We start from the raw sequence: 27,160 nt of genomic DNA on the forward strand, positions 1-27,160 counted from the left end.
TGGAGAGCGTGAAACTCAAGCCATTGTGCAAGCGCATCAGTCTTCTCGATTTCGTAACGACAACACCATTGTAATTTTATGAGGCGAGGAAGCGACCTTTCCGGCTGATTTTTTTTTTAAACTGTTCCTTATAAAATACTGTTGCGGGGACAGTTACACATTTTGCAATTTCGCTTTTGAAACTTGCTAAAAATACGTTCAAAGACAAGAAATTTTTTTTTTCAATTTTTTCCAAAAACGCTTGACGAGACGATAGATTTACTTCCCCTGATTACGAAATGCATAATTATGATATGTTTTTTTCATTATTGTGCCTGAAAAACGGGAAAAACTATCTAGTAGTTCACCTACTTTCCGTTGGTGACGCCAGTTTGTCTCCTGCGCACCCTTAAGTCCTCCACTTTTTCATGTACTTGGCGTAATTTTTTTACTTTTTTGAAGTTTTTTATAGGGATATAAATCTACTTCTTAAAGTAGGAATACAATGGTATTACTTAAAATTTGTTTTCAAGAAACGTGGAGCCACGCGATACTAGTTAGGAGGTTGGAAAATCGGAGAACATGTGTTGTTATATTGGTTTCCCTAGCAACACTTGATTTTGTTTATTTCAATTCCCAACGGTATAAATGATTACATCTAATAAAATCCCTAATTGATAGATTAGTGTTATTTCACAAGAGCCTGAAAATCATGGAACATAAACCCTATCCGTCCGTAAAGAGCTAATATCACTCAATTACTATTTAAGAGTAAACAAATAGTTTGAATAGTGCAATGGCTATTTGTACTTGATACCTCACTTAACATATTTTATCCTTAAATGTTTGAATCTTTTATTATCTTCAAAAAAATAATATACATCTTCCTAATATAGAGAATAATTACATAACGTAAATAATAAACAGAAATATAAATAGGAAAAGTATTCAGAAATATTGGTCGTACAGAGCAAAACTAACATAAAATAATTAATAGTATACAAATGAGACATAATTTCAATTAAAAATTTATAAATAAACATCAATGATTATTACAGGTATGTATTGTATGTTTAAGCACTGTACTATCCCAAGAACAAGAAAATAATTTATCTTTGTACCATGAAAGCCCACGAACAAAATCAGTGTGATCTTCATTTTTATACACTGATGAGAAATTGTTTTTTATGTCAAGTACTTGCACAAGGGTGTCATCGCAGCAACCAGCTAATTCTTCTGATCTAAGGTATAATACAATAGTATATATAGTGTTTTTGCACTGTTTATGTATCAATATTTGTTTAATTTATATTTTTTATTGATTTATTCATATTACCTTTCTGGATTTGGATTGAATAAGAGTTTTTGTACTGATCTAGGAAATATACATGCTTCCTGTAATACTGGAGCATGTGGTTTTCTAACATCAAGTAACGAAACATCCCCATTATCGGAACCTATTGCTATAATATGGTCTAAAATGGAATTCCAATTTACAGCTGTCAAGCCAACATCTTTTTTTAGAATACCTTAAAAAGAAAATGAAATATATTTTAATTATGTAAATAATGATAATTAATAATTATATAAACACTAGGCAATATATTATTGCCTATTTATAATTATATTACTGTACTTTAGTACATACTTAGTGCTGGTTTTGCCTGTCTTATATCCCACATTAAGGCTTCACAATCTAATGATGTTGAGACAAATATTGAATTACTCCTAGGTTGTACATCAATGGAAGTAACTGCATTTTGATGAGCATAATGATACGAATGCATTGCAATTAATTCTGCTATATTCCATACCTTTATGCTACAAGATAATTAAGTTCTATATTGGATAGTTTAAATGTTTTTATTAATACAAAGCATTTTAAATAACTTACCATGAATCCAAGTCACCCGTAACTAAATGTTCGTTATCATGAAATACAGAAAGAGTTACAAGACTGCTATCATGTAAACAAGCATATCCTAAACTTTGTATTTCCTGTAAATGTGTATCAGGGACTTCTGCTAAACAGAGTACTTGCAAGCCTCCAGTGTCTTCAGAAATTACAAATTTATTATGTTCCAAAAAAGCACCATCGCAAACGCCACTTTCTAATTTTGTAGCAACAAAAGCCTTGTCTATATCAAAATCTGAAAAATCATTGTAATACCTGACAGTACCACTCCAATACCGATCTGCCATATTACTACCTCCAAGAATGGCACTTCTTTCTGTAAATAAATAAACACGGTAACGTTTCCACGTGTAAATTGAAGTATATGAAGAGTATAAAAGGTTTAACCTATGTAATGTTACCATTATAAATCAAAATAAATTGCAAATGTTTATCAGTAACAGGTGGTCTATCAGCTGCTGTCATATTCCTATAAACATTGGAATTTAAATTGGGATCTCTCAAACTCTCCATGATATTTGAATCTTTTTTTAGCAGTATTTGCTCAAACACGTCAAAAAATACAAATTTGAAACAGACCATAAAATAGAGAATAACATAGACATGTATTTCCCTAAATTCTACTAGAATGCTGGATAGCGTCATGAACGGCAAAAATCGGTACTAAACGAATGAGAAGGAAACCTGTTGTTATTTGAAAACCAGTTTGTCGTTGTTTGGAAATTGTTTATATGATATATGAAACTATTTAGAAAAATATTCTATTTCATATTATTACAATGCAAATATTGTTGCGCTTTACACAATTTTTCCGATGTTTCTCTTTTTTTTACCAACTAGCAAATACAAAATTATGGAAATGTACGCCTGCGTCGACTGCAAAGATTTAGTAACGGCCTCTAATGTCTGAGATACATGAAGACTGTATAAGCCTGTATAAGACTGTAACACCTTGGACGGGGTGGTTCGGGAGGTGATTTCAAACAACTTTTTCCTTAGCGAAAATGTTGTCCGGGACTTCGTTGAGGAGATATTAACGGAAAACACTGACCAATCAGAGCGCGTGTATACTGTTGGAGCGGCCGTGGTAGCGTATGAGCGCGGCCGCCTATCGTGTAGCTTACGCTCAACCGGTATACTCGCGCTCTGATTGATCGGGGTTTTCGCTTAATATCTCCTTATCGAAGCCTCGGACAACATTTTCGCTAAGGAAAAAGTTGTTTGAAATCACCTCCTGAACCACCCCTTTCAATGTGTTACAACATTTTTGGGACACTCTGTATATATGTCATATGTGTATATATTATATGCATATATGACGTATATATATATCGTAGACTGTGCTCACTTGCGCCGCGAGTGGTAGAAATATTCATAACTTCAAGCTCGGGATTTTGATAACACTTCTACACTACACAGTTATGAACTCCTTATGGGTGCGCAGGACCCAGAGCACAGAGATGGGCAAAACCCTAGACTTCGAATGAATCTGAAGTTTGCCGATATGTTTGTCTCTTTTCCTTCCTTGGAAAATGTTCTAAAGAAGGAAACGAGACAAACATATCGGCAAACTTCAGATTTATACAAAGTCTAGGGTTTTGCCCATCTCTGGCTTAGAATCGGTCCTAGTATGAAAGTACAGGTGAACGGGAACATGAAGTATTCCGACAAGAGTTTCGCCTCTGGAAAATTATTCTGTGGTTTGACTCCTTGAAAAAAACTACGATTGTTCTAATCTATTTTTGTCTCTTATCAAAGGTATCCAAGTTATTTATCTTGAATGTATCATCTGGTATACCAACTAGCAAATAGGAAACTAGCGAGAAAGAAAATTCGCAAGTTCCCTCTGGTGGTTTAGCGAGGAAACGGAGAGCATAGATCTCTTACGATTCTACCTTTCGCATCGCGTGTCTTTTACCTTGGCGTGCAAAGTTTTGGGATGTGCAGAAGTAGCGAACATGATTACCGCGGTAACGTCTGTCCGTGACGTAACGGCTATACTCCTGATAATTTCCGTCGTGACGCATGCGTATTTGATTCAGAACAAAAATCAGAATTAGTCCAACGGAATCCCGGAAAGTAGCGAGTGCGAGAGACACGGCGGTGCCGCTTTACAAAATCACAACGAGCGTTAATTAACCTGTCAAGACGTGGTCTCGTAGCGTTATTCACGCACTCGAAAGGTGTTGCGGCTAATCGTCCGTGGGATTCGGTCGACTGCCAAGCAGAATGGTGAAGCCAGAGCAAGTTTTAATTATCGAACCGGAAAGCGAACTACGGTTCATGGGTACGCTCAAAACGACGAATCATCCTTTAGTGCGCATTTTCTTCGGATCTTTTCGCTCCATTCCTCTATTTCCCTTTTGAGTTTCTCTCGATCCGTGACAGGGCAGGGACATTGTTAGTTCGTTATCACGAGCTGCACACGGTGCGCTACGTTGTCAAGATGACGTAAGGTTTACTTCGTTCGCCAATTTTCTTGAATTCTCACTTGCCACTAAATAGGATTATATACAATGATCTAGTGAACATCGTCGGCCTCCTCGATCGTATGGTCGTATCTAATCCCATTCATTGTACGTCATTCGCTGCCAAAGCTAAGTACAGTCACGATTGAATTCTCACTCTCTCCCCTCTTACTCCCTTGTTCCACTACAAGATATACAGACACATATTCAACGAGTTGTATCGTATACATTTAATTTTCGTATGTACACGAATATGCTTGTGACGCGTGTTACCTTTTCTCTGTTTTTATCTTTTCGAGAATTTTTTACGAAATATATACTTTTTAAATCGTGTCCACGACGAATGTTGCATGTCGGTACTTGTTTGAACGTCAGAGAACACCTCTTTATTGTTTTTTGCAAGGTTTTTTATAGTTTACTATTTGTGCAATGACAATTTACTAGAGATTATATAAGAAAAGTTTCCACTGCATATTCAGCATGGGTTAAATATTATTTAATCTGAGTAATTTGTCATATTTGAGTGCCTTAAACAGTATATGGCTACAAAGAAAGTAAACAGTTTCATTTGTAACTATAAGATATATTTTCTTATGTATACAAGTATTTATGTTTATGGTTTATTTTTTCTATTGCACTTTATCTTATGTTATTCAATTTTCAATTTATAAGAGTATTATATCATGACATTTATCATGTTCATGTCATAAGCTAAGTATTTAGATCATATATATTGTTTTGATTGAACAAATGAAAGATAGAACTAATCAAGTTAATATAAATGAATTGTATACTGTATTACAGGCCCGTTCACAGGAACGTCAGTCACATCTTATATATCATTAACTAATCCAACGAATGACAAAGTTTACTTTAAAATCAAAACAACTGCTCCAAAGAGGTACTGTGTACGTCCAAATTGTGGACACATCAAGCCAAAGAAAACCACTCAAATAGCTGGTTAGTTTAAAACATTAAATCTACTATAGTCTTATAGTTTATAGTTGATTTGTAAAAGTTAGTAATGCAAATCTGTGAAGACTTTCTTATAGACAGGAACTGTTGATACATTAAGTATTCTATTTTTTAGTGTCACTTCAGCCATTTGATTTTGACCCAGCAGAAAAAAATAAACATAAATTTATGGTGCAAGCTGTAATAGTTCCAGATGACGATGATGAAGATAGTGTTGGTGTGGTACGTAAAAGCTTGAGAATTGCACTTGTCACATGATTAAGATTTTTCATTACCAGCTTTTCTGTAGTTATTTCTTTTAATCTTAACCTTTTACCAATTGTGATTTTCAATTTTATTTTAAAGTGGAGTGACCTAAATCCGGAGCAGGTAATGGAATCTAAATTAAAATGTGTATTTGAAAATCCTATAACTTATCCTATGCCAGCTAAACCTACTGCACCTAAATCAGAAGTAAACACAAATAATGGCAAAAATAAAGGAGTTGGTGATTCTGTAAAGTCATCGCCAAAGGTAACAATTAGTATGCAATTTGTGCTGTTTATTTTTAATGATTGATCGATTATATAACTAATGTTATAATATTGCTACTTAATTAGGTTCTTGGAGAAGTGGAAGAGAAATTATTAAAAGCAGCACAAGAAGTCAATCAGCTTAGGGTAGAAGAGAGCACTCTTAGGCAGGAAAACCTTCAATTAAAGGTAACAAATTAAGGAATTTATAGATTAGATGATTATAATATATAAAATAAAAAAATATATTTAACGAGAATATATATATATAGTAATAAATACATAGAGAAATACTTTGTATTTATAGGAGGACTTATTGAAATTAAAAAACGCGGCATTGGGTAATGATGCTACCTTAGCTGCAGCTAGAGGTTTGACTTCGCAAAACATTAGCCAATTAGTCCCAAACTCTACCAACGTCCTCGTTGCCGTCGCCATTGCCATGGTCATAGTGGGATACTTATTGGGAAAAATGTTCTGAGCAGCCATTACTCTACCGCATAACTTGGCACATCCTCTCTTCCCCTGTGTTTCTTAGCCTGCTCCCCCTGCTATTAGTCGCGTGCGGAAAGATTTCTTCTGAAGATATACATCTTTCCAATTCATATCAACTCTAGTTTGACTCTAGTCTTCTGTATGGTACAAACCAATTAAAACTTCCGGGTGTAAGCTGTGTCCTGTGGATAAGATACCTTGATGCTTTGTCAACATTCTAGGCAGCTTCTTCAGGAGTCAATTAGTGCTACAAGTAGCTGCAATACTGCTGAAATGTCAGGAGTATTTTATTTCAGGAATACGGCTTATACCCGGAAGTCTCGGTTAGTATTAATCCTGAGGAACCGGGCCGTGAAAGCCACAAATATCTTATCTTTCCAATTCCTTGAGGAGCAATCTCCTCATGCGCGAGTTGGACAGACATATATCTTGAGAAGTAAACTTTCTACACCCGGCTTATACCATATACCACTTACTGATCGCAAAGGTCAAAATCAGTCATCGTATTACGCGGTTGTTCATGATAAATACTATAAACGTGAACAGGTAGTGGTTTAAAATAATAGAATATTCGCTGCAAGAGTGTGCTTATACTTTAGTAAAGCGGCAGAACATTAAATCCTTTTTTAAGAAATAAATCATTCACGCTGCAGTATGGGTGTAGAAATTTACGATGAATCTTGTTATCGTTATTCATTGCGTGACTTTACTCATTTAAATAACAAATCGTGCATTATAATGAATCGTTAATCATTCAGTTTACATTTTTCTGTTTTCCTATTTCTTATAAAAGGATTTTCGCTTTACAAACTTGCTTGCGGCTGTGTCTTTGAAACCATGTTGCCACTAAGTAAATTATGTACGGAATTACGAAATTAATTAAAATATAACTCTTACGAATCTTTTCATAAAAAAAGAACAAAAAACAAAGATGAATTTTTGATTTGACATTCTAAAACGTAATTAACAATCACAACAATATAAGATTGTACATAATGTATCCAATTTAAGATAATGTATTAATATCTAACGTATAGTTAAGAGGGGGAGGGGGGGGGTCTGGCTGATTAGTAGTGGTTCGTGACTCAGAAATTGGATACGCTGGCTCTATCCATCAGCAATGATTTATGATATATGATTATGATATAAGGAACATGATATAAGGAATTTAATGCATTAAATTTTTTGACGCTTCAGTGTAATTTTTATTTCTTTATGTTTGTCTTATAAAAATTTAAAATAAAGATATCTCAGATGTCACACAGCGGAAGTCTTATATTTTGTACCTTTCTGACATTAATCACGTTTAACTAACCGAAGTGGTGCATGGTATATATGGATACCGCTTGAAAATTCATCGATTACGAGACCGTTCAAATTTGATCAATGTGTATGCATAGGGGCAAGCAGTTTGTAGATTGTCACGTCATAGTTATTATGCATACATAAACATTCATATATCTGTGCCTTAGAAATAGAGGCAGCAATATAACTTACTCGTGCTTCACTGACGTTTCATTGTTCTGATATTTCCTCACCCTGTATGCCTTCTCTGGCTCCTTTCGATAATAAAAAAAGGAAAATTAAGTTACCGTAGTATACACAAATGTGAGCTATCATTAAAACGTCAAATGTAAAAAAATGTGTAAACATTTCTCGTTTACAAATTGTACTGTTTATCATTCCGAAGTTATTTATATATTTGAATACACGTATTGAATATCGATTTTATATCGTTAGATATGTTTCATCATTCTTCGAGGTTCTGATCGAGGTGTATCGAGTTCTCTTTAAATGTTGTATTTTACAATCGTATTTCAAAGTGAATGTCCAATAAGTTATCAGTATCTAGTAGAATGATGATCCTCGTACAATGTTGCGTGATACGAACGTCGCATAACGCATCCATTTTTTTCCCGCGATTAAAGTTATTAAAGCATTTCATCGTTTTACATATCTTTACTAATTATAAAGTGTATCCGATTGGAATCTCTCCATATCGCGTGTTTGTAAAATAAATAAACTGAACGAATAACTGTGCTATGTATGTCTAAGGTGCAAGTATAAATTGCTTCTTTTCGTGTGATTACGAGAGGCACGTTAGGGAAATGGTTTGAGAATTCTTCGGTAGATAAATATAGAACTTCTCAAGCAAAGAAACTTCCTAGGTTCCTATTAAAAGTTCGCCAATAAAGCAAGCATTAAAACGAAATTATTTCGTCCACCAATAGATTCTAGCGAGATTTTTTCACGCAATTATATTCCCTTACCATTCGAATTCTTTCATCATTGGAAAGTGTCTCTACATTATTATACATTACAAATGCTCCGAAGAGAAATGTAATTATTTAGGATTAAATATCGTTCACGCAGTTCACAAAACGGAATGAAGAGATTGCCATTATGTAAATAAAAAACAGGAACAAACAAAGAAGTATGATTAAATATACAAAAGTTGTAGAGGGGTCGCAGTTATATGAATACTATAATGAAAACGTATTAGCAAATGCATTACAAAATAATTGTTCTAAATATGTATATGTATATATATTGTATATGTATATGCATATATATGTGCATGTATATACATGTAGTATTCAACTTTCTTACTACATACGTGAAATAAAAATTGCGGAACAACGTTAACACGGAGTGATACCTGTACTTTAAATATCATCAATCAATTACTACGAAGGTTACTCGCCATCGCATAATATTAGACCGACGTAAATATAGCCACCAATCGATTGGATGTTGCGAGATAAATTTACCGATGAATTTTCAACTTTTCATTCCTGAAAAATGAATACGCGAATCAAAGTAGTGTAGGTCAACTTATAATCAGACTACCTTCTCCGGTGCATATGCACTCGCGCACTTTCTCTCTGCGTGGCTGTAAAGTGGGTCAGACAGGGATATCCCGTGGAACGAAGAAGAGTACCAATTGTTGTATCCATAATCATTTATCTATGCGATTTGTCTCAAACATGTATTCCTCATACAATAATACTTTAGCAAAACTCAAAATTTCGAGTAAATTAAATGTTATATATTTATAATCATTACAAGCTATACATATACGTTTCCTCTTCAGTATGTAATTTCTTATAATAACGAAGATTGGTAAATGATAGGAGTTAGAGAAATTATAATATTTATGATCACTTAAAATTAATATTAAATATATATTACGTAGGTGGAAAACAAAGCTTACGTGTGGCTAATTACATAAGTATATTAACATTATATTAGTTTTAAAATCGTTATTATTATTAAAGATAATTATATATTGAAGATTTCACTCGAGAATGTTACGCATAGCTTGTACAGGTTATAAATATGTCGAATGTATTTTTACAAAGAAGATGACATTTTAATCAGTACCTCGAATAATTTTTGTTTGTAGGCCATAATTTAGTGATATAAATAAATATTCTTGATATTCATAAGAAGTAATTGATATCAATTTTTAGATAAAGGACTCGCGCGTGAAAATATCTAACATTCGTATTTCTATTCTTCATCATCCCCTTCATGCGTCACGTAGAGGCTAATAATATTTTCTTCCTTGAAACCATCGAGTGCATCTATAAGACGCCCAACAAGGGTAATCTATCATACGATTCTAAATAGCAAAAGGTGCGCACCCTGATACATCGTATCCGGGGAAGTATGGATATTTATAATTGAATAACAATCGTAGGGATTACTTGACTACCCAAAAGAAAAACATGTGTAATTACTCATGTCCCGTTCAACCATTAAATTAATTATACTTGGCGAACAAAATGGCCGTAATTATTGACGACAATTGTTTATTTTTTACTCACAAATTTTGTTCCGCATGAATTGAAAAAAACATCGAGTTTCTTATTTGTGAATAGTATCAGTAAACACCGAAGCTTAATTCAATAAGAATTTTAATTTATTTAAGAATAAAAAGAATCAGCGAATGATTATTTAAATTTGTTATGTTCCTTGTTCAAATGTTTGTACGATGTTTAAATTTGAATGTTAAATATTTCGATTCCTCGCCGGAAAATAGAACAAGTATTTTTTACAAAGTATGTCGTGGAAATGGTATATGGAAGTGAGGAGAAATTAATTTGAGAAAGTATTTATTAACAAAATTGTTTGAATAGTACAGGGAGTAATAGGGATAACAAAATGATAGTTAAAGTAGTTATGAAGTAAAAGACTATAAACATATTAATCGATGATAATTAATTGATTCATTTGTAAATTATCAGTATTCATTACATGTACGATTATACATTGTGTGGCTTCATTGAATTTGAATTGAAGTATTATTATTTAGAATAATATTAATTTATACGAATAATAATGCTTGTATTGATTACCTCCCTTTTTAATTTAATAAGAAATAATGAAGCACAAAATAATAATTTTTGTACCTACTACCTGATTCTTTAATTTAAGTTTTCGAATCGTACAAGCATCAATTCTAATTTCATTTAAGAAATAGTGCTCATACATGATGAATTCACACAATGTATTATCGTACAAGTCAATTTCCTGTTCTATTTTGTGACAGACAAACCTTAATGTAATGCGTATATATTTTTTTATTTCATAACAATATCGAGTATCATTTCATTTGTCCCTACTACTTCCCGCACCTTCCAAGCAATTTTGTTAAAAAAATATTCTCTCAAACTAAATTTCCTCTCACTTTCATATTGCGACATTTCCTCGACCATAATTCTCAGGAAAAATTTCTTCCTACATATTTACCCCAGGGAAACCGAAATATTTCTATCGCTCCCTCTCTATTACCGCTTGCGCTCGGCAAGTGTCTTTGCCGATAAACATTGTCTTCTAAATAACGAAGTTTCTTCTCACTCCTACGTTCGACATTTACTCGACATGGTTCTCGGACAAAATACTTTTCATTCATTAATACATAGAGGATCGCGAAACGTTTAGGCGGAGAACGTTGCGATAAATCGACCGCATTAGGGGGTGGCCGTGAACGGATGTTTTCATTCCCAGATAAAATTCAGTTCTTTCACAGACACGTGACTGGGTTCGACGAAGCTCGTCGAACGATACTCGTACCGAGACGTTCGACTGCGAACTAAAGTCGGATAGAAGTTGGTCAGGTAGTGGTGGTGCGGATAAATCAGGATCGGGGAAGAGGAAGGGTTGGGATGGCTGAGAGTGGAGCGGCGGATACAGCGCAGAGCAGCCTGATCAGGGTGGCGGCGGCAGTAGCGACTGGCTATTGATTTCAAGGGCTTCCTTAACCCCCCGCTTTGCCGCCGAGTGCCCGACGGCTTCAGGTCACCCCAAAGGGCTCCTGGTGCCCGCAACTAAAACAATTCCATACGTTTGCCCCCGTTACCGAGGCCCACCTATCCGACGCGTTTCGACTCGCAACCCTGACTTCCTAAACACGCAACTCATTAAACCGTTTCACCCCCTACCCGCTCGTCGAGCACAGGTCCCTTCGATTCGCCAATTGAAATTTTCCAGGCGTGCATACTAAATTCGAAAACACTGCGCATAGATACGGGCGCGAAGCATCGATCAACCTATATCCGTTCGGAATCTTTGAGCGATCGTTTGGATGATTCGTTTGGAAGATTCAAGCTAGATCGGTGGAAGAGTGTAAGGGAGTGCTTAGATTCGATTGGGGGGTTGGATAGGGGGAGACGAAGTCGTTTGTTGGATAGAAGAAACCTTCGACAGGGGTTTCTTCGAAATTTCGCGGTTAAGTGGCCGTCCCGAGGCTCGGCGGTGCGATGATCGAGGGGTAGAGCAGAGTAAGGGTTGCGGCACACTAGCGCGTTGGCGTTTCGCTACAAGGGGTTTCGGCGGTGTCTTCGAAGAACGGGAATCCTGAATCAAAGATTTGCGAAATTCTCATCTACAGTGGGTGTAGAAAGTATTCGTACATCGATCAATTTCCAAAAAAACTATGTAAAATTGTAATTTATTAACTTATTTTTTATAAACAATGACATTCTATTAGGTTGTCCCGAAAGTTTCTTTCGTGAGTTACACTCAATTATTTTATGTGGACGTATTTATATAAATAGACAATCTAATTTCATAGATATTCATGTTGTAACAATAATGGAGCAAAATGAATCGTGCACAATTCAGTAATGTAACATAAAACATAAAATATTGTGCATGTATTACTTATTAATAAAGCGAAAGAAACTTTTGGGACAACCTAATACATATTCCCGGACATCTGTAGAATAGATAGAGTAAAAAAAATAGCTATTTCTGTAAGTTGTGAAATTAACAAAAAAAAAAAACAAAACAATTAATCAGTAGAAATATTGAAGTAATAAGTATTCGCATAACTGTTTAATTTTTAAAACTTCGTTAAAAAACAAGATATTTACATTAATTTACAAGTATATAATACTTCCTTCGTGGGATTTCCTTTTGATTTCATAATTATTGTAACTCTTCTAAGCATTAAATTAACTAAATTATTAGTTATTCGAGTAAGCAAAGTTTACTATAATCTGCCAATTAACTAACATTTTGTTTTATTAGTTTGTACCCTCTTTGGTGTTCGATATTTACACTAAGACAATATATTATAACATTTTCTCAATTATTGTAGGTTCATATTTTGTTTAATATCACTATTTACCGAAAAGGATTCGGACAGTGAGATCGAAACGTTTAATAAAGCAGAGTTAAATGCTTATACCAGATTACATTTTGATTTTATTTGGGATTACATGCTACCAACGAGTGTACTTCATCTACAGAATCTACAGAATTTTGAAAAGATAATCAATTTTTGATGCTTTATTTATTTAATCAAAATTGAAATCTCAATTACACGATAAAATTGTAATACATCGTTTTGGGAGATTTTAACAAACGTTAAACGTTTTCTTCTTTCGAGGTTTGTAATCATTTTTAGAATTTTATAAAAAAAAGAGCTATAAATGCAAACGAAAGTTATAAATATGAGTTATAATTTTAAGAAAAGAAACGAATAGATAAAGTACAGGAACATAATGCGAGAAAGAGTCAGATAAACTAAATTAAATTGAACTTGTATTAACGATGTGCCATTATTTTTGTACAACTCCATTTGTGTGATAAAATAAAAATATAATTTTGAAATCAGGAGTTGATCGACTTTTCCTAGAGATAAAAATCGCTACTAACCCTCGGTTAAAGTGTTAAATCGCTTCCAAATTAATCATACTATATTTCATCCCTCAGGGGCTGTAGGTATGTTTGATTGCAGCTACAGTACGGGTATCTAAGCAAATGAAAAGTAATTTTAAGCAAGAATTGAATGAATGTGAAATACGAACAAGTGCAAGACTGGAACATAAGGTGTAACAATCAAGTTATATGACTTTGCTCCCTTATAAATAAAACTCACGTCGGTTACTTTATGACTCTGACACCGAGACTCTTACTCTGACCCTGAGAATCTGACTCTGACTCTAACTCTGAAACTCTGAATTAGAAACTCTGACTCGGACCCTGAGTCTCTGGCTCAGATATTGAGACTCTGACTCTTACACTCTGACTCTTTGACTCTGACTGTGACTTTGAGATTCTGACTCAGACGTGAGACTGACGTCAGAAATGACGATGGAACACTGGAATAACAGCTTCAGCGAGGAGCAAGGACGATATCGCGAACGCTGTTGTGTTAGGTGCCTAAGGAATCGAGGTAGGGGTTGTCGAAACGGAGTAGGGGTGGCTGAGGGGAGCCTGGGTAGGGAAGCACCCGTGGTGGTTACGGTACTGCGCGAGTCGGGCCGAGCACAGACGGATCGCAGGGTGAGCCGTTGCTCGGCATACGTCGAACTAGGTGCCCCGCGTTGGGGCGTCTCCTGCCATCGAGCATCGGTGTCGTGCAGTCGATCGGGGGACGACCACCGCCTTCTTCGAGTCCACTGTTAGTCCCGGACCGAGCCGGACTTGGATTGGAACGGAACACGTCCCCGTTTTGGTTCATCTCGGTTGATTCTCCCTTAACGGTGTGTCAGCGCAGACACGGCGACGACGATGAGACAACGACGATGGTACTCGTGGTAGCGCGACCACAGTGCGTCGTGGCCAGTGCGGGCGTCGGCATCGTCGTCGGTTGTGCACGCGATCGGACGAGCAAGGAGATGGTGTCCCCGGATCGTACCGAGGAGAAAAGTGACTTGGTTGCTAACGCTATTATTGCCGTCAGTGCCGCGTCCGCGTACAACGTCCACGACGTCGTCGTAGCCGCTGCCGTCGCCGTCACCGTCGTCATCGTCACCGCCACCGCCACCGCTGCCGTTACTATCGCTGCCGTCACCACCGCCACCACCACCGTCAACGCTGCCGCGACTGCCACAGCCAGTCCCGCCACACCTGATACTGCCGTTTTCGATGCCACGGGCATGACCACTCTTCTCGCTGTCAATCAGGCTTCCAGCTCGACACGCCGTACGGTCTAACCCGCCTTCCAAGGGGTGAGTGAGTTTTCTACATTTTAATAACGTTGGACGGCCCAACCCCATCGAGTTCGGCCCCGATCTATTCCTCCGCGCTCGTCTTCGTCGCAAGGGGGGTGCGAAATGCTTTCGCTGAAGAATAGCGCGAGAAAGAGGGACATAGTAGAAACGGTATGCGGATGAAAGAGAGATCGAGGAAGAAAGGGTGAGAGAGCGACGGAGACGGCGCTAAATGCTATACGTACCAAAGAGGGCGGGAGGGGAATGGCGAAGGAAGCGTAAAGGACAGGAAGACGTGCGAACCCTCGCGAAAGAATCATCTTCGTTCTTTGGTGTTGCGTGCATTCTGCAGAAGAAAAAAGGCATTCCGTGACGCGCGGTATTGGGTCAGAGACGGTATGGGTCGTTGACGATATTACTCGACGATGTACATGCATTCTGGTCAACCCAGTGCGCGCTACCGTTTGATCCGAGGGAGGGTTCTTTTCTGTAGACGCGACGAATCCGATCGGAATATAGGATTTCTCGTTTCCATTCTACGCGATCGTCGTGCCCCGGCGACTCGACTCCACATAACCTCCGTCAATCGATAATACAAGACGACCGCACTCGCGGCGCTCGACAAGATCGGCCTAGGAACGAACACGGCCCCCGCGTTCCTGGGTCGAGCGAATACCATCGACGAACCTCGCTTGATACCACCAGTGCGACTCGGTTTCGTCGACGATCGCGCGATTTCGAACCTCGAGCGGATCTATACGCTGACGAGGCTGGCGAATCTGAGCCCTGTTCCGGCCGTTTCGTTGGGTGGCGAACGCTGTATGCACACTTCAACCCTTTTGCCACTCCGCACGGTTTTGCACAGAGATAGGCAGAATTCCATTCGGTTAAGGGAGTGCTCCTTTTTTTGAATCAGTTTTAAGACAGTTTTAATGACTTTTTTGAAGATGAAGTATTTGACTTACACTTTTGAAATTTTTGTACGTTTATTTATATATCTATGTACAAAATTTTGTTAAATTTTTAAGTGTTCTGGTCGATTTGCTTCGAAGTTATGAATAACATTCCATGTCACGTCAAGCTGAAAGATTCTAAAATGTTAACGCAATTGAGTCCGCTTTGGTGGTTCTAATTAATGAAAATTAATTTAAACTAATTTAGTTCTATTCATTTCGAGTTTGGTTATAGCATGATTTAGATAATAAAATATAGACGGAAAATTGACAAAGTGGAATCACGTAAATCACGTATAACACAAAGTAGTAATTTGTAAGATATACAAAATATCACGGCATAGTCAGAGGTGTATTTTATATGTACATAAAATTTAAACTCGACCTGAAATGCGGTTTTTGAGACATTACGTCATTATATTTAGAAAATAGCGTTGAAATTTGTTTGATACACTTTGGTAGAAATATTTTAAGAACCTTTAAATATGTGTTATCTTTCATGGTACTGACAGAACATTTTTACTTCTTTTAATAATTGGACCAACTATCCAATTTCTTTATACTCATTATTAGATACTGTTCACGTAATTGACAGTTCATTTTTACATTCATCACTAAGGTTGTCTCTACATAATAAAATAGTTATTAGACTTTAAGGCATCTTTTGTCTTAATATTGAGTTGAATTTATAATCAGCCATCATGAGACAAATGACTATATGTCATTATGTTCTCCTTATAGTACTACACAAGTCAGATACATTTGGAATATTGATCTGTAGGATTCTGTTAATTTCAATTCTAACTAACGGGGAAGTCCATGAATGTAGAAAAACATTAGATGTGGTTAAGTTAGGATTGAATGTTGATTTTGTAGAAAATAAGGAAAATATCCTAAAAAAAGTATAGAAAGGCAAGTGCAAATATCAAAGAATAGAAAGAAGAGTATTAAGCAAACATTAGGCACCCTTTCAATTATGGGTGCTATGAGTAATGTAATTTGAAAAAATTACACTCTAAACTTAGTGAATATGTCAACGAATAGAAAGAAAAGTGTTTAGAGAAAATTGGGCACCTTTTTAGTGGTGGCTGCTATGCCTCCAGATCTATGATCGATAGAGCCTGGTATGTATCCAGGTTTAGAGTTTAATTTAGCAGATTTCGAGAACGTTTTTAATCGGTTACTGCATCGTGTCCATCCGGTCGAGGGTTCGCGATGCATGACCTGAAACGGACCTTGATAAATTTAGAAGATTTCACTGGTTTCCAATATATGTCGTCGCAGTGGCGCTCGCGGAGCTGTGACGCATACTACATATGTATTCTTGATGGAACGAGTATAGTGATTCTCGTAAACGCAGCGGGGAGCCAAGACGATACAGTCATAAATCGTTTCGGGAACCCGCCTAGAAAGCCTTTTTATATCTGTGCAAATTCGATATGGACTCCCGTGAAGAAGTCCCGTTTTAAAGAGACAAAGACCTCCGATAGTATTCGCTGGGAAATTAAATAATATTTTCAGAAAAGATTTTTCTTTGAAAACATGTAAAAGCAAAGTTCCGCGATAATAAAGTAAAAGTCAACCTAACCCAGATTCAGTAAGCATGAACCCATACGCGAACAAGCGGCTCGACAATGGGGGAAAATCTAACAAGCGGCAAGTTGATACACTGTGCAAAATGGACTTTTTGTATATCTTGTTTCGAGTGGGTTCGTAGAAAGTGCGGCGAGGATATTCTGAATTGTGCGAGCATTAATTGAGACTCTGGTTTGGAAATGTTTTCTAACAATGGAAAGTGTGTCAAATTATAATTGTAGCACCGTTAACAAATATGATGCGAAGAAAATTAGTGTCTGAAAGTAGAAAGGATTTTCCTTGTTGTGCGGTACATTGGTATATTTTGTTTTGATTAAATTAAAATTTGTTCATTTACAGTGTATTTTTCCACATTTACACTTATAATATATAGGAGGAGGAACCAAAGTATACTTCAGTATATTTATACAGTAGGTGTAGAAAGTATTCGTACACTGATCAATTTCTAAAAAAAAACTATGTAAAATTGTAATTTATTAACTTATTTTTGATAAAGAATGACATTCTATATATTCTCGGAAATTTCTAGAATAGATAGAGTAAAAAAAAAATAGCTATTTATGTAAGTTATGAAATTAACAAAAAAAAAACAAAACAATTAATTGGTAGAAATATTGAAGCAATAAGTATTCGCACAACTGTTTAATTTTTAAAACTTCGTTAAAAAACAAGAAATTTACATTAATTTATAAGTATATAATACTTCCTTCGTGGGATTTCCTTTTGATTCCATAATTATTGTAAATCTTCTAAGCATTAAATTAACTAAATTATTAGTTATTCGAAGTGGGATCTTCTTCAATTCCTCTATTAGAACCATTTTTAAAAGTACTTTCCTGGAAATTTGATGTTTTTTAATTCGTACGGAGCAATAAACTAATATGTTTACTTTACAAACTCTACTGTAAATGGTTCGTCATAAGTATCGTACAAATACTTATTGCTTCTATACTTTTACCCTATTTTCGCACCTTTTTTGTTAATTTTACAAATTATATTAATTAGTAAATGTTGTTTGGACTATATCTATCTTAGAGTTTTCCGAGAATATGTAAAATATCATTGATTATAAGAAAAGGAGTTAAGAAATTATAATTTCATAAAAAATTTTTTGGGAAATTGATCGGTGTACGAATACATTCTACACCCACTGTAGTTAACAGGAAGTAATTCACTCGGTAAAAAGTTGCAAAAATCATATTTATATATTAAATTTAAATGTGTTTCATTATTGTTGAATATTATCCTGATATGAAGATATTTGTATAATAGATTACCTCCGCATGTTTTTATCCTTTTTTTTCTATCCTTTTGTGCTTTACTTCAATATTGTTTCCTCCTACATTTACTAAATTTTGCTAGTTTTTAATATTTCCTTATGATGTTATTTATAGAGTGTAATATGTTGAAGAGTATAATCGATTAATATCGTTGAAATATCGAAGATGATTAAAATTCGTATTCAATGAATAAGTCTTCCTGATTAGATGCTCCTAGTGTCAATAGTATATTTACATTTTTTTTATTTTATCAAAAATTACAACGAAAATTAAAAATAATGATAAAAAACGTACCAACTAATCCCAGTTGTCTCTACTGTCTAATACACTGCCAGCAGCAACAAAGAGAAAGGACATACAAGACCTTATTTTTCATTGTTAAAAAATGTCCGAATCAGAGTGACAGTTGTAATCAATGGTAACAATGTAATCACAGTTAATACTCACGTAATTTTAAATATATTTAACTATTAAGGGATTTTCCAAAAGTGGCTTTAGAGTTTTGTTTGATGGACATCTAAACAACATCATCTTTCCACGTTTAATCACAATCAAGTATATTTCCATCTAAAATTTACAAAATCAGATATATATCATATCATTTTCGTTTGATTAACAAACTAAATTCTGAAGCTCCATTCGGGAAGCTCTCTATTACGTTTTTACAGCAGCATTTCATATTCTGCCCATAACCAATTGTCCTTTATTACCTAAAGCTGACCCATAAAGAGTGGGTAACCTGGTAAAACCCACTCGAAACGAGACACACAAAAACTCTATTTCGCAGCATGTATCGACTCATTTCTGGTCGGGGTTTCCCCTCCATTGTCAAGTTAACTGTCCCTACGGTGCAGTATCTTGGCGATTTCACGAACTGGAATATTCGCTGGTCTTTGGTGGTTTATGACACGGCTTCAACCTCGCCCATGTTAATTGGCGAGGATCGATTTTCCTGGAAACGATTACACGGCCGCGGCCTCGCGGTGGTTCGATCGCTGCCACGGGATCCTGTTCTTGTTCAACTCGCAGCAAACGAAGGCGCCAGCTCGCGAAACTTGGTAACGCGGACAAGGCATGATAATCAAGACGGGGCCGAGGCTGGGCGGATATAACGAAGCTTAGAAGCTGCGCAGTTACCATTTGAACCCCATTTGCTTGAGAAACGAGACATAAAGAGGCTCGTTCCTGATTCCACGAGCCAGATGCAACTCAAACGGTGCACAGTGGCGGATTTCGCCGAAATCCTGGCCAAAAGTGAACAAATTTTTATCTCAATTTCACAAATCTACGCATTGCATTTTATTTATAAATGATTAGAGCATCATTATTCGACAATAGCGATTTTCATTGTACTATCCTTTTAGAGATACACGATCTTGAATTTGTCAGTTTTATAATGTCAAGTTTTTAAGCCACAATTCAAAGTAATTTTTGAGTGTAATTTCAAATTATAATCTCTTACTTTCATTATTGGTTGTTGTCAGATATACTCTAAATTAAAATATATTTCGTGTTTATTGTTGTATTTCACTGTTTCAGTTGTGATAACAAAAAATACGGAACCTATGAATTTGTTACCATTTCCTAAGGAAATAGTTACGTATCAAGCGAGATCAAGCGGTCTTTTTGGTCTTAAAATAAGCATTGACGGTTCCCGAAGGCAGGCCTGCTGAGTTTTCCTGCGATAAATTGCGATGTTATGAGTTGTTAATATTTGTTTGTCGACCGCGCGGTCTATGGAGCGGTACACTTATGGTATAGGACCGGACGGGCTTGTGTAATTCTACACTGAAAAAAGCTTGCTGGTCTGATGAGACATGTACAGCACAGGATTAAAAATATGGAGCAGGAAAAATGCATTTTTGTCCATTTACAGATAATGATCGGCACAAAATCTGTTGACCGTCAAACCGGGAATACGGGAGCCCTGATCAACGTTTCGTACGAAATTAGAATTTGTATAGCTGTCTATAAAATGTTTTTTCTTTCTCTTTCAACAGAAATTTTCAGCGACTTCCTTGAAAAATTACACACCCCCATAAGACATTTGTAATGATGTGCACCACTACCACGACACGAACTTAACCGTTATAAAGAAATGAAATTCGTACGAGGAACAGTCAAGCGACAGACGTCACTCAAACTTCGTAGTACTTACATCGATTTTTATAACGGGGTTTCAAATTATTTCGGTTTCGTAGCACAGTTTCGCAGCGACTATAAAGCCAAAACATTTCGTAGTTTTCGACTTTCCCTTAAGATTAAATAATTAAAACATTTTTATATTTGTAAGTACTCTATTATAATTTTAGAGTCATATTATTACAGTCTATGGCGTCAATTCATTGTATATTTGAAATTATTACTTTTGGCCAGGATTTCGGCGAAATCCGCCACTGTGCGGTGGTTCGTGGGATTTTGTTTGTTTCAATTCTAACTGGCGTAAGAGTCTGAGTATGTAGGGATGGCATGATAATATTAGGCGTGGTCGAGATAGGATTACGTACAGTATGGCGGCTCTACATACACTGCGGACCATAACTATAGTACCACATTTTTAATCGTTTCAGGCTTTTGAGTTGGTATGAAATAGAATCGTATGAATTGAACGGGTCAGGACCACCATTCTTGAATTGTTTTTCGTGTGAATACATGTCGAGACAAATGAGGGATGTTCAATTACTAAAAGTCCTAAAAAATGCTCCGGTATATAAAATTAACTTACGTTTTTTAAATTTCATGTTATACTCTCATCATACTATAATCTAGCTTCTTTATTTCATTGTAAAAGTTTAGGGGCCGACTTTCACTTCTGTTTGACAACTTTAGGACCTTTTTTAAGAACTGGATGCACCATCGTGAAACATTCAGATTGAATTTTTTTGCTTTTCAATGAGTTGCTAGCAACTTTTATAATTATTCGCTCAGCACGAGGAATCAGTTTTTTCCTTGCATCGTTGCTTTTGCCATAGTTAGCTGAATTACTTAAAAAGTTGATTACATCTTTTGTAATAGTCAGTGCTATAGTTACGCAAAAATTGAGTCTCACTATTTTGATTGTCGACACGAAGCACTATTTCTCTATAATGTATAAAACAACTCAATTAGCCTAAGTAGTTTCTCTGTAGCATGATTTTTTCTATTACACTTTTATGGTTGAAATAGAGAATTCACTTCTTTTTTTTCACGTACGTATGTCACTATTTTTCGATGGCAGTTATCAGAGAAATACTTGACAATTCCAAAATATGCATCATTGCTGTGTTGCTGTGTCAGTTCGGCGACACATGTTCTAGCGTGACTTTAATTATTCGACAGAGGCTCTAAGGCATAGGTTCCCAACCTTTCTTGCTCCAGCGCCCCCTTTTTCAAACAGTGATTCGATGGCGCCTCTTTTAGGTGAAATATACCTAAGGTGAATTTATTGAAAGATAATAACATGTTGATGTATTGTTTAAAATTTGATAAACAAATATACATATATTGTTAAAAAAATTAATATAATATTATTAGTGAGAAGGCTTGGTGTAACGACAATAATTTTTCGATATTTGGTGTCAGATTTGTCATCAGCAATCTTAAATCGCCGCGTTCCACTATTGACAATCTGTTTCTTTTCTTTGGTGCTAAATTGTTGACTACACTGAATCCTCTTTCGACTAAGTATGATGATAGGAATGCAATGGAAATGAATGCGTCCTCAGCGCCCCCCAAAGTCTTCGACCAAAAGCGCCCCCTTAGATCTCTTCAACGGCCATCGGTGGGCGGTACCGACCCCATTGGGAACCTCTGCTCTAAGGCTTCCACTGTTTGTGTAATCTGCTTTAAGTATAACTCAATAGACAATTTGTTTTAAACGACTCCAGACGTATTAAGATTAGATGTCTAATGAAATTACTTTCTTGCTCCCCTTTGCGTTATCCTAATTGGAAAACGTTACATAACACTGTGAGGGATATTATTTATTTCATATGATCAAATATTTATCTTTAGGACAAAATCCAAATTTTAAAATGTTCAAAAAATGAAGAACAAAAATTATCAGTAGGAATATCGTTAACTTGATAAATGATTCGAGTTTATAATGTGGACGTGACTAATTTTTCATTGACGAGATTAAGAATTCGATACCAAGATAAAGTATAAATATCAGGGATTTATTTTTGAGAAAAGTACACGCTATATTAAACTATAATTTGTTGTGTTAATTAATGTACTCGTTAAGATATTGCGAGAATTTTTTAATTCTAGTTACAGTAGAAATAAGCAAGTTATTAATTATATTCTGGTCATCGTAATCGACGATATTTAAATTTGTTCCCATTTGAGAGGTTTGGTCAGGAACGAAGTAGCCGCGAAAAATTGAATTTAGGTGAATTAAACGATAATATGTTTATTGGATCCTCTGGGATTGGGTCCCCTAGGAGCAATTAGCCAATATAGAGGAATTAATTTACAAATACTATTTATAATCAATAACCATGCCGACCAGGCGCGGTATTTGGCCTCATATTGATATGGACCTCGAGTATACAAAATAATCATTACTTTTACAATAGATAACTTTATTATTTACTGGGTATAGTCCACGAAATACTGTAATTTTTTAAAATTTGCCAAGAACCGTCTGGTTTAAACATTAGAGGTTGTCAAAATCTTGGCTATTTTTGGAATTTTAATTATATTAGACAGTTAAACAACTCTGCTTTGTCTGTGTACCATGATTCTTAAGTTTCATAGAATTTAACACCTATTTTGTAGCTTCTATATAATTGATAGACAGTGGAACTTTATGCAAAATAAAATATTTGCAAGATCGCCTACAAAAAAATTGAACCCAAACAGAAATTTATTTTACTCTAAAAATATTGTAATATGAACGTTACTTTCAATAACTTTTCTATATTATTGCATACTGTGTGCATTTTGTAGTTTCTTATATATTCAAATTTCCTGTAGATGCATAAAAATCCGCAGTCTACATATCACACTTTTATTATTGAAGTAATGGTTTTATGAATGATGTCGATTTACTGGAATCGATTAAAAGGCTTGAACAAAAATTGATTTAGGTATACATTTGTCTGTATACACGGTCTGTCTAAAAAGAAACCGAACGTTTGCTATAAAAAGAAAAAAGTACAAGTAAAGTTTTTACACACACGTTTATTTACTCAAAATAATCTCCCTCTACGTTAATACAACGTGTAGACCGCGTAATTAACATTTCGAAGGACCTTTGCAGCTCCTGTTTTGGTATCCCGTTTAGTACAGCGGTTACAGCGGCCTGAATCTCCAAAATATTGCTATAATGTGTCCCTTTTATTGGAATTGATATTGTTACCTTGGATCATGCACCCTTCTCGCCTGATCTGTCTCCCGGCGATTATTTTCTTTTCCCAAAATTGAAAATTCCAATGAAAGGGACACATTATAGCAATATTTCGGAGATTCAGGCCGCTGTAACCGCCGTACTAAACGGGCTACCAAAACAGGAGCTGCAAAGATCCTCCGAAATGTTAATTACGCGGTCTACACGCTGTATTGACGCAGAAGGAGAATATTTTGAGTAAATAAACATGTGTGTAAAAACTTTACTTGTACTTTTTTCTTTTTATAGCAAAAATTCGGTTTCTTTTTAGACAGACCATGTACACAGACAAAAGTCAGCCCAAGTGACTGATAAAAATCATAAACAGTTTCTGCAATTTTCCTCGTGAAATTCGGAGTAAGTCAAAATGGCGGTGCTCTGTAAACCTAGCGTTAATTTGACCTGTAGGTCTCGAGTTACCTTCGATAGTAAAAGTTAACCCATTCACTGTCAACTACGAGATATCTCGTAGTTCAAATTGGTTGCTATTACTCAACAGATAAGTGTATAGCCTTTTGAGTCATGAATTATTGCAAAATATCGTCAATTTTCTTTTTAAAGCAACAAATTTAAAATCACTTTTTATTATCAAAATAATAACCTAGTTTACACATCTGTAGTAAAACTTAGCGCCAAAGGCAAAAAGCTTTAAATTTGCCTGGGAGCGAATGGGTCAAAGGTAATTTGCACGTTTTCCACGTGGGAAAACAATCAAGTATACGCGTGTTCACCGAATAAAGATATCGAACTTACCCTTAAACATACCAGGCGAAGTGGAAGCGATAACTGAAGAAGTGTTCGATACAAAAAGTCTTTCTGCCCGATGACAAACGACGAAGCATCGAAGACACGGACTTTTCGATGTTGAGTGGATGCACTGTTCGGGAGACTCGAGTGCATCGAAACATACATTTGTCAAGCTTTGGAAGGGGCTGACTATTTGCATCGATCAATCCTGGCTTTAAAAAGCAATAGCTGATCATGTCCTCGAAGACGAGGAACTTGAGCCGTGAATACAGGTCTGTGATAGGATGATTGATTCTCGCGTTGTCAAGCCAATTTCAGGGTGGGAAAGTCGACATTCTCTAATCACCTTTCTTCACAGTGAAGATATCACTGGGGGGTGGTCTATCGTCAGACTAAACCTCTGGTTTATAGGTTTTACTAAAGGTCTTGCAGAGTCCTCGTTAGTTTCATACGACCTGAAGCTTGCTTTCAAATTGAAAGCGTAACGCAGGGTTAAGAAAAAATTGTGCAACGGCAATCATTGAGTCATTTGTGCAAAGTGGAGAAAAAGTTACAAGCCAGATGGATATTGCATGTCAACGCTGCTATAAAGAATGGACGGTTAGACGTATGGCTTCGATGATTAGTAAACCGCGGATGTTTATACATTTATAGCAAACTAAAATAGGGGTGAATCTATGAGAATGTTCAGAAATGGATCCATCTGTAAAATATGAATGGTATTGGGTTGTCTAAAAAATCCATGTCGATTTTACGGTGTCACAGAAATATACAGGGTGTCTACGTATAAGTTTGGACATACGCCGGGTGTCAATTCTACAACAAATTTCCAACAAAAAATTACTCTTAGATATTTTTGTTGTGTCGCATTATTCTCGAGTATTTTCACCTTTAATATTTTTTCTGTCTTTTTGACTTGACACTCTTTAAACGGCCACCACTTCATCAAATTACAGAGCAAACTTAAAATTAAGTATACCATTCGAAAGAGCGTTAAATTTCCCATCTCCCCGATCCCAAACCAAAATTTATTACGTAGATTTAACAAGTGAAAAAATAGGTTAAACTTTACATTGTGAAAATTAAAAAAAATTTGACTTTTTCTGTATTCGTTTTTCGGTTTCAAAGACATAATTGTTTGGCGGGCACTCTTCGGGATAAACTTCCTCGAAGTCTCAGTTTTTGAATGGTATTGTCAACAAAAATTGTACGGTGGTATTTTAGGGAGAAAATGACGTTTAAATGCAGACGAAAAACGTAAAAGACGAAAAACGGATAGTTCTAACAAAACTAAAGACAAAAATACTTAGATAGAACCTGGCAAACTAACAACGTTGACGGTGGAATCTAATATTCAGGCAGAATAAATTGTACTTTTGTAATTGTGCATTTGGTGAGGTATTACATGAAAGGTGTACTCTATTATATATTATATTATACGTTAAAAAGTGATCAAGAACAAGCGATTCATTTTAGTGATAAATTGGGGAAAACGAGAATTTATTATAATTTTTTTCAACTACTATGTCGAGAGAAAAAAATTCATAAAATAATTTAGCACATTTTGTCTAAAGTGTATACCCCATTATTATGCGTCATAAAATAATTTATTATATCTAATCTAATACATTTAATCTAAAATATATACCGCATTATGTGTCACAAAATGATTCAGTACATTCAGTCTAAAATGCAAACAGCACATTATTATGTATCGATCACATGGGAATCCAAATCATAATTATGGCAATTAAATAGCAATGTGCCAATTCTTGCCGCGAAACGATTGATTGGCTCCGATGAAAATAGGTTTTCGATGATCTTCTGTGTATACCTACTTGTCATTAATAAAGGTTTTTCCATGTTAACTGTTTCGAAGGGAGTGGAACAAATGGATAATCGATAGACGGTTGGAAAGATGAGGAGACACAGGCACTTCTGACAAATTTCTATCTTGAATGATCCTCGCTCTGTGTGGTCTATAGACCTTGCTAGTCAACTGGACCTTTAAAGACGCCTCCGCCTACACCATTGTCCTGTTTTATTTCGAGAGCGCAATGCGGAAATGAAAGAGACAAGCGAAATAGACGGAGACGTCCTTGAAGATTCGGTTCACTTGACAAGAACTATAGAACTGCTGTGCAAATGCACGGCGTCCTTACTGTTCTGCTTAAACCGAAGAATGTAGAAGGTAGAAGCACCAATAGTTGACACTATCAATTAAAATCTTCTTGAACAAGTATAATACGATAGCAGTGGCTTTAGCAACACTAGTGACTGAAAGGTGACGGTATCTGTAGTGCAAATTACACTAGTTTACAAAAAAAAAAGAAATGTAGATTCAATGCCACAACTTTTTTCTTATGTATTTTGGTCTACTAAACTCGAAAATCGCAAGAAAACATTTCTCCATGGATAGGTT

General features: G+C 35.8%; 3 protein-coding genes across 4 annotated transcripts in view; 2 read left to right on the top strand and 1 right to left on the bottom strand.

The window, feature by feature from the left end:
• Positions 1–807: 807 nt before the first annotated feature.
• The window catches only part of LOC128872659 (methylosome protein 50-like), a 46,676-nt gene continuing 20,323 nt past the window's right edge, over positions 808–27,160 (bottom strand). The window contains exons 1-5 of one of the 2 annotated variants that reach the window (XM_054115587.1): positions 2,296–2,490; positions 1,874–2,210; positions 1,628–1,800; positions 1,316–1,508; positions 808–1,220 (exon numbers count right to left, since the gene is read on the bottom strand). In XM_054115587.1, the coding sequence (XP_053971562.1) occupies positions 1,022–1,220; positions 1,316–1,508; positions 1,628–1,800; positions 1,874–2,210; positions 2,296–2,476 (1,083 nt within the window). In that variant the 5' untranslated portion in view covers positions 2,477–2,490 and the 3' untranslated portion in view covers positions 808–1,021. Of the gene's footprint in view, positions 1,221–1,315; positions 1,509–1,627; positions 1,801–1,873; positions 2,211–2,295; positions 2,491–27,160 lie in introns of those variants that run through there. The other variant, XM_054115588.1, reaches the window with a different exon arrangement.
• Positions 3,867–7,608, top strand: LOC128872664 (vesicle-associated membrane protein-associated protein B). The gene is made up of 6 exons (XM_054115594.1): positions 3,867–4,181; positions 5,167–5,322; positions 5,453–5,559; positions 5,683–5,850; positions 5,937–6,038; positions 6,157–7,608. Exons 1-6 carry the CDS (start codon positions 4,124–4,126, stop codon positions 6,328–6,330), a joined length of 765 nt encoding a protein of 254 aa, XP_053971569.1. The 5' UTR covers positions 3,867–4,123; the 3' UTR covers positions 6,331–7,608.
• Positions 14,140–27,160, top strand: part of LOC128872654 (glucose transporter type 1) — a 102,515-nt gene continuing 89,494 nt past the window's right edge. Inside the window, exon 1 of the mRNA XM_054115550.1 lies at positions 14,140–14,809. The gene's annotated coding sequence lies outside the window, so the exon portion shown is untranslated. The remainder of the gene's footprint in view (positions 14,810–27,160) is intronic.

Source organism: Hylaeus volcanicus, chromosome 2 (assembly GCF_026283585.1).
Source record: "Hylaeus volcanicus isolate JK05 chromosome 2, UHH_iyHylVolc1.0_haploid, whole genome shotgun sequence".
Lineage (NCBI taxonomy): Eukaryota > Metazoa > Arthropoda > Insecta > Hymenoptera > Colletidae > Hylaeus > Hylaeus volcanicus.

Coding starts and splice junctions, on each gene's coding strand:
- LOC128872664 (XM_054115594.1), top strand. CDS start 4,124: ATGGTGAAGCCAGAGCAAGTTTTAATTATCGAACCGGAAAGCGAACTA. Junction 5,323..5,452: donor GAAAACCACTCAAATAGCTG/GTTAGTTTAAAA, acceptor TCTATTTTTTAG/TGTCACTTCAGCCATTTGAT. Junction 5,851..5,936: donor CTGTAAAGTCATCGCCAAAG/GTAACAATTAGT, acceptor CTACTTAATTAG/GTTCTTGGAGAAGTGGAAGA.